The 9,038-nt window shown below is 37.4% G+C and overlaps 1 protein-coding gene across 1 annotated transcript in view; it reads right to left on the reverse strand.

The window, feature by feature from the left end:
• Window positions 1-7,730, reverse strand: part of LOC306849457 (transmembrane protein 132C) — a gene marked incomplete at both ends in the record, with an annotated part of 217,821 nt that extends 210,091 nt beyond the window's left edge. Inside the window, one exon of the mRNA XM_079384494.1 lies at window positions 7,655-7,730. Within this exon, the coding sequence (XP_079240620.1) occupies window positions 7,655-7,730 (76 nt within the window). The remainder of the gene's footprint in view (window positions 1-7,654) is intronic.
• Window positions 7,731-9,038: the final 1,308 nt, after the last annotated feature.

The following is a 9,038-nucleotide window of genomic DNA, read 5'->3' on the forward strand; positions in this document are numbered from 1 at the left end:
CAGTTGTGGTTGGTGTCTCTACACTTACACAACCTGACCTCGGCAAAAGAAACACTGTGACATAATGTTTATCCTTGTGGGATATAATGTGACTCTTTGTGTAATTACTGCATCTCTTTTCTCTTGGGTGCTTTTAAAATAACTTCATTATTATTTCTTGTTTAACCACATTTCTCTTGAGAATATTACACAACAACAAGAAGAAAGTGAGTTTTTAAAGAAAGATCACAAGAGGGAGGTGAAGGTATTGCTGGACATCAGTCTGCCACTGAACTGTATTCATGCATTTGCACCTAAAACCCAATTGAGTTTTTAGTCAACTCCGCATTGTACACAGGCGTTCATAAAATGCATTTTGATACTGAAATCTGTCCCAGTAGTCCTGTAATCTCAGTAGAGCAGCTCTAGGGTAATGAGGCAGACTGAGCAGGATGGCTGGTTTTAGTCCCAGGTGAGACAAACGCTTAACCAAGGAACATGCTTTTCAGTGTATAAAACTACAGCTTACATGCTTCAGTACTCTTCAAACATAGTAGAAAATTGCTTTCAGAAGAGCGAGAGCTTTATGGGTATACTTGATATTATCTGAAATTATACAGTATTAAAGTACTATTCTATTCAAAAGAATATGCGTTTTTGGCACTCCTAGTCCTATCATGTGAGATTTAAAATTAGTTTTTAAAATGCATTACATGTTACTTTTGATAATTAGTTAATTAGTCAAGTATAATACTTATATTTAAAGAAGAAATGTCCATGAAACTTTTAGTTCAAACTCTATTTTTTTTATTTAGTTTTTAAAAGAACACTAAATACAGATACTGAAATCAAATGAGCATTTCCTTTACATATTTTTATGAAATGTTGTGACACTGTTAACAAAAACTGCAATAACTATTTTGTCACAAGTATTTTTTGTCAATTGGAAAATTTAAAGCATACATGTATAGCCCTAAACACCTTGTCTGGGTATGTTGATGATCATTCAGTTATATGGTAGTCTGCTTAAAATAAAAACGAGAGAGCGAGAGAGAGAGAGAGAGAGAGAGAGAGGTAATGCAAAGAGCAAAGGCAGGACTTTCAGATGTCTGTATATAATAATTTGCTACAAACCACCAGTCTTTCACATCCTATCTTCTTTCCACACATCAATGACAAAACACAAACTTGACATGACAATGTCTGTGAAATTATTCAAATGGATGTTTAAAAATGCACTCTTTATGGAATTGAACAACTGCATTCATTCTACAGACATTAATGGTGAGTGAATTCCCAGCAAAACATGACTCAGAATACTCTGTACTGTCCACTTATCCCTGATCAACACAGCTGTGAGGTGGCCTTGGTCTACACAAGATGACTACGTTTTTATCTAGTGGTAATGATGATAACCGAAAAACTCAAATTGCATAGTTGATTTTGTTGAGAAGACCTTCAATTGCAAACCAGTTGAATCTAGCTTATGATAGCTTCTGATCCTGTTCCCCCTTTCTCTTCCCTTTTACTCCACTTTTCTTTTAACTTGTACAATACTAGACAAATACACCGAAAAAATCTACACCCCCTGGTCTTGACTCCAAATGCATCAGTGACTTTGAATGTAACCCTTCCAAGACGACGGTCATTTCAGTGGCACTTCAAAGGTCAAGTCAAATGTGAAGAAAATGACAAGTTAATATAACAAGTTTTTTTAAACAAGCTGCCAACAGGGATTTTTTTTTTTTTCTTCTTCTTCTTCTTCTTCTTTTATCATTATATAGAGCATGTGCTTCTCTTGCACACATATTATTTTCTTTGAAATATTTTTATACTGTGTATTTTAAGATTATGCCTTTTTTTCTGTGTTATTTAATTTATTCTCTGCCAATAAATTAATGTACACAAAAAGCCAAAAAAGTCTTCTTATATACAGTCATGTGGAAAAAAAAGACACTGTATTGAATTCTATTGTTTTCTGTATCAGGGCATAATAATGAAAAAAAAAATCATCTGGTCCTTGGCAGGTCTCAACATTTGAAACATATGACATATTACAACGTATCATTATTATTTAACAAAAACTAGGACAAAATGGAAAACCCATGGGTGACAAACTAAGGACACCCTTACTGTTATCATAATTAACGGTCAGGCACTGTTAATCAAATACCTTTGATTAACTGATCATCAGATAGTGTGCGCACCTCTATAAAAGCAGAAGATTTGCTCTGGAGGTTTTAGGTGTTCACACAATAGCACAGAGGAAAGACATCGGTAATCATCTTAGAGAAGCAATTGTTGCTGCCACCAATCTGGGAAGGGAAATACGGCCATTTCCAAACAATTTGAAGTCCATTATTCACAAGTGGAAGACAATGAAAACAGACACCAATCCTCCCAAGAGTGGACATCTCAGGAAATTCACCCCTTGGTCGGACCTTACAATACTCTGAGAAATTGCAGGCAACCCAAGAACTACACCTCAGACTCTACAGGCCTCAGATAGCATGTTAAATGATAAGGTTTGTGACCAGACCAGACAAGTATGGCCCGTTTGAAAGGGTTGTCAGAAGAAAGCCTCTTCTTTCTAAAAAGAACATGACAGGATAGCTTGAGTTTGCAAAGTTGCATCTGAACAAACCAATAGACTTCTGGAAGAATGCCCTTTGAACAGATGAGACCAAAGTGGAGATGTTTGGCCATAATGCACAGCGTCACATTTGGTGAAAACCTAAATAACATAATAAAAAAAAACACCTTATACCAAAAGTCAAGCATGCTGGTGGAGGGGTGATGATTTTGGGCTTGTTTTGTCGCCACAGGACCTGGGGACCGCACAGTCATTGAGTCGACTGTGAACTACTCTGTATACCAAAGTATTATAGAGTCAAGTTTGAGGCCAACCATCTGGCAGCTAAAGCTTGGCCAAAGTTGAGTGATGCAACAGGACAATGATCCCAAGCACACCAGCAAATCTACAGCAGAACGACTGAAAAAGAAAAGAATCAAGGTGTTGCAAAATCCCAGTCAAAGTCCAGACCTCATCCTGACTGAGAGATGTGCATAAACAAATGTCCACAAACCTAAACAAACTGGAGCAATGTTGAAAAGAAGGGTGGGCCAAAACTGGATACTGATAAAGTCATACAGAAAATAATTACTTAAAGTTATTGCTGCTAAAAGTGGATCTACAAGCAACTGAATCATAGGGTGTCCTTAGTCTGCCACCCATGGCTTTTCCATATTGGCTTTATTTTTGTTAAATAAATAATGACACAGTGTGATATGTCATGTGTTGTTGTTCATCTGAGGTTTTATTTTCCCAAGTTTAAGTCCTGCTAAGGACCAGATGTTTATTATTATTAATATTATTATTAATAATATTTTGTCATGATACATGAAACCATGGAATTGAATGGCTGACCTTTCTTTTTCATGACTCACACAAAACTTAAATGTTTTATTAACCACTCAACATTATTTTGCGATATACAGTATGGTAACATGGTGCCAAATGTTTAAGCATGCAATGCATTATCATTCGCAAAATTAAGATTTGTAAAGTGCACTGTTCACTGAGTATGGTGTTTGTTACATTGGCTTGGTTTCCAAACATTAAGTTTGGAGATTTATGCAAAGTTTATGCATGAGGCCTCAGGACACCTATGAAAGGGACTGACCTTGTATTTGTCCACTGGATGACAAAGATCTTTTTCTTACAACTTTTCTTCAATATTGAAAATTGTACTTTTAAATGCCATTCCACAGCTAAAACTATACAAAACCCTTGTATCAAAAAAAAAAAACTCTACTTCAACTTTTAAGGTCAGCACAAAGTACAGGGTGTCATAATAAGACATGATGTACTGCTGTAACTCAGTACTTCTTTAGGCAAACAGGTCCATCATAGCTCGATAAAATGCACTCCATTAAAGTGCTGAGTAAAATGGTTTTTTATCCAGATGACATCGCTGAAATGGTGATGGCTGAGAGAAAGACAAGTGCCATAATTTACAGGCCATTTTATGTTTGAAGTCGCTGTAATTCTTACAGTTTACTGAAAGATTTAGTTTGTGACAAGGGAAGTGTCATATCCATGTCTTTAGAAAACTCCCGAGGAAACACATAATGGGAATTAAATTAAGATGTTAAAGTCAAACAGTGTTCATTTACCACAACAGCTCTCAAACAAATGAAGTCTTGGCCTTGACATGTTCTTTTTTTAAAGAGCTGATCTTAATTTCAATATGTCTAAGGCATAATGCTGGGTGTAATTACTCAGGTGTGACATAACACATCAAAGGATTTAGTTCATTTTGAGTTTTAAAGGCTTTTAGCTATAGGGGTGACAACGGTCCCAAGAAAGCTTTGTATATAACAGTGACTTTTTTAATGCATGAGGTGTGCACAATCATAATAGGGTTCAGATTAGGTATGTACGATATATTGGTATTGAATTTGTTTATCAGATACTTGAGATTTGTTCATGTATTACTATCAGTAAATATTAGAATTAATTATGCATGCTTATTTTCACATATTTAAACATTTAAATGACATTTGCTGTCAACTATACTGTAATTTTATTTTAATTTTTTTTAACTACAAATAATCCAAAGGATTATATTTTACAATAAAATACTAAGTGTTCCTACCTCAAAATTAAATTTATATTTAATTAAATGCATTACATGCCATTTTTCCTACTTATTTGTGAAATGTACTAGCAATTTCTACGTGAAATTTGTTTCAAGGAATTTATTTTTTTTGCTGTGTAACACTTAAATTAAACTTTAAAAACACAAATAATTTATTAATTTAATAACACTGCTAAATGTAATCTTTACCAGATCTAAAAATAGAAAATATATATATACTGTATATACAGTATATACGGAAGTCGTGGCCTAATGGTTAGAGAGTTGGACTCGTAATCCAAAGGTTGCGGGTTTGAGTCTCGGGCCGGCAGGGATTGTAGGTGGGGGGAGTGAATGTCCAGCGCTCTCTCCACCCTCAATACCACGACTGAGGTGCCCTTGAGCAAGACACCGAACCCCCAACTGCTCCCCGGGCGCCGCAGCATAAATGGCTGCCCACTGCTCCGGGTGTGTGTTCACGGTGTGTGTGTGTTCACTGCTGTGTGTGTACACTTGGATGGGTTAAATGCAGAGCACGAATTCCGAGTATGGGTCACCATACTTGGCCGTATGTCATGTTACTTTCACTTTTAAATTTAAAAACAATATATCAATTTTTCATACTTTCTAATGCTGTGTTGAGAGTTGTAGAGTTTAAAACCAGTGTTTTTTAGTTTGTAGTGTTACATTTTATATGTATTAAAACAAAAAAATCTACATTCTTTTGGAAATGATCAGCTTATCAGCATCATATTGGTGCACTGGTGCATTCAGATAATCTTCATTTCTCTGCGGTATTTCAGTTTAGTTGAAGAATATGCTTTAAAAACTCATTCATCACTCATTATTTTCACTTCAGTAACAGCGTGCTGTTCCAGAAAGCTCATACATCTCTCCAGCCTAATAATGAAACTATCCACTTCCTTTTCTCACAGTTTAAAACACTGTGAGTAATGTGTGGGCCTGCAGAACATCAAGCTCAAAGACCCAGAATAATTCCAAGGTCATTTCAGCACTAACTACTACATGTTCTCGCACAAGACTAGAGGTACAGAGGGAGGAGGAGGAAGGCCAAAGACAGAGAGAACAAAATAGATCAAGAAAGGAGGCTGAAAAAAGAACACAGGGATAAAATAATAATGGCCTTATTCATTTAAAGGTTAGCATTATAATTATGTCCATTTAACATGAGGACCAAATGCTCCCCAGTTCACAGCCAGAGTGATCTAGATTTAATGATGAGAGGTAATCTGACGCACAGCCGTGCCCCCATGTTTGCCCCCACACCTGATCAAGCCCTATGGACCTCTTTCATAATGGACACATTTCAGCCGCGTTTCAACAGACAAACTGAGGTAAATTCAGGTAAATCAAGCCACATTCTTTTTAAATGTCAAAAGTGCCTTGCTTTACCTGACTTCACCCTTTGTAGTGAACCACACCATAAACATCCAGACAGAAAGCTACGACACGACTCTGTATCCCCCCCCCCCTCCATAAATGAGGTAACAATGCTCACAAACAGAAAAAAATTATGCGCTTTCTACAATTAAGAAATAAAACTATGAAAAGTCAGAACTACAAAACACATCTTGTTCGACCACTAGACTTCTGAATGAACTGCTTCAAACAATGAGTGAATGAAAAGCTACAGTACAGTGGAGAACGAGTGTAATAGTATAAGAGTGTGTGTGTGTGTGTGTGTGTGTGTGGTTTATGAGGACACAAATTTGTTTAATGACATGGGTATGACAGAGGTATTACAATATGAAGGTGGTTTATGAGGACACTGCCTATGTCCCCGTAATTCAAAAGGCTTAAAAAACATACTAAATGGTGTTTTTTTGAAAATCTAAAAATGCACAAAGTCTCCTGTGAGAGCTATGTTTAGGTGTAGGGTTGGTGTAGGGCAATAGCACACACAGTTTGTTCAGTATAAAAACCATTACGCCTATGGAGAGACCCCATAAACCACAAAAACCAACATGTGTGTGTGTGTGTGTGTGTGTGTGTGTGTGCTTTACTATCCTTGTGTATCCCCACATGGATAGTAAATCTTGAAATTTTTGACATGTTGGGGACAGGCCCCACGAGGGAAAATAAATAAATAAAAATAGTAAATTAAGTTTATCTGAAAGTGTAACAGTGCAAACAGGTTTTCTGTAAGTTGTAGGTTTAGGGTTAGGAGATAGAATCGTGTGTGTTCGAATCCCAGCAGGTAATAAAAAGTCTGACTCTTTTCGACGAATCGGTTCTTTCGAACAATCTGTTTTGAATAACGATTCAGTGATTCTTTCATGTAATTATGTCGGTATGTGGCCGTAATTATTACATGCTCTGAAACGTTTTAATAAAGCCATATAAGTAGACACATAACGTGTTTAAATCCCACTTCCTCAAATAATTTAAGTTTATGTTTTTAAGTTTACTAACTCAATTTTAAGTTTTCAAAATGATCCATCAGGATGTGCCACTACGCTAAATACTTCCCAGATGACCAACGTAATAAAAGCAACACTTTCTAGTAACGTTCACAACTTCCTGACAAAAAGTGCATAGTTATAATTAAACGGTATAATTATAATTTTACTTTATAATTAAAATTATACTGGCTTTGTTAAAATAATCAAAGTCGCCTTATATCCTTTTGTGCCTGCTTGTGCACCGCGTATTTCAGTCTCTACGATTTGGAAATGATTACACTCTCACTAAGAGATTCTCGATTCAATGAGTGAATTCCAAGTTGATCATTCGGACCGATTCAGTCCGGTTCATTAAAATGATTCATTAAAAAGATTTGTCTCGGGAACAACTCGATCTCGAATCGGACATCGCTAATCCACAGATGTCGCACGTTCACAATACCACACACTGATCTTAACAGATATGATTCAGCCAGGGTCTAGTGTACAGCTTTTAGATTTAAACTATTAATTTATCTTTACGATCTAAAGTTTTGTAGGGAAACCTCAAGCTGCGAGTTCCACATTAATATATTTTTTTTAAAAACGCTAGAACCCCTCTCTTTAACTTACCTCTGAGCACCATCACAATGAAATGCAGAGTATGGAGACGCAACATGTTTGTTCTCCCCCTGTGAGAAACTTCCATCTTACTGGATGGCACGGAAGGGCAGTGAAAGTGAAAAGGGATCCCTTTGCGCGCGGAGAGATGATCACAAAATTGCGCGATTAAGTTCCAGTATCGCTCTCGGAGGATATCCAGAAGCATTCATCATAATGTTGGGTCGGTTTACTTTACTTCAGGTCAAAAGACTTGAGAGTCCGAACATCCCGTTACGCATTAGATGGGATTTATAGGCTCTGTCAAGATCCCGAAGGATGCCACTGTGTCTCCTCGTTACGCGACAGATCCTTCACAAATATTGCGCTTTTCTCACATCCGAAGTATGTTCCCATGCGCCGCTGAATCCATCTGCTCAGTCTGCGGTATTGTGGCGTTAGGTAGCAGTGAGAAATTTAATTTCCGTTCCTTGGCTACTTTTGTCTTTCTAGTAAAGTCTGGCGGGTTGGGCGGCGTTGCTTTGGGATTTTTCCCCCTGATGCGTGATGCGTAAGGCAGGATCTGCGTTTCCTCCGCATCCGCTCTCACATCCTCTAATGCGGAATTATCCTGCACATCCTAAAAGTTGCTCAAGCGCACGATTGCACCATTTGCGCTTTCCATATCTTCGGTGTCGCTCGGAATAACCTGCAGAGATAAAGAGTTCTTGTCTGGTTTTCTTCCTCAGGAGATGGTGTTAGAAAAAAAAGACGCATAAAAGAAAACAAATACCATCGGCAAATGTGTGCCTTAAAATAAGTGCATGTGGGTTTTCTGCGCCAACCTCTCCTCTCCACTCCAGCGCAGACACTGGCGAGTCCAAACTGAGGTGCAGGGTTAAAGCATCACCTGAGGCGCCAACATTCACATCAGGGGCTCCCTGCAGACGTCTGTGCACATAAGCTTTACCTGAACATCACAGTAACTATCACAACACATTTCAGATTCTTAATAGACCGCGAAACGTATGCGTTTACTGGAGCAGTCGAAAGAATTTTGCCCTTAGAAATAAAAAGTTGAAGACGCAAATGGAAAAAAGTTATTGGTAGTTTATGGCTGTCTATGTTCCCAAGTATGTAAGTAAGTGAACATTAACGTGGCATGGGAGAAGTTCATTTACACAGTTTTGACGATAATTATAAGTGGCAATAAATATGGTCATTTATGATGTAATTTGAATCACTGCAAAGCAACAGCGATCCCTTGTGGGCACAATGTGCATATACCTGTGTGGGTGAGGTTTTACTCCTATTTAGGAGAGCATATGTCCAATGAAAAATTGTCAAATCTGAAATGACCTAAATGTGGAGACCAGCCAACAACCTGCGAGGAAAATGGATTAATAAGCATAACGAA

This window comes from Barbus barbus (genome assembly GCF_936440315.1).
Source record: "Barbus barbus genome assembly, chromosome: 29".
Classification (NCBI taxonomy): domain Eukaryota; kingdom Metazoa; phylum Chordata; class Actinopteri; order Cypriniformes; family Cyprinidae; genus Barbus; species Barbus barbus.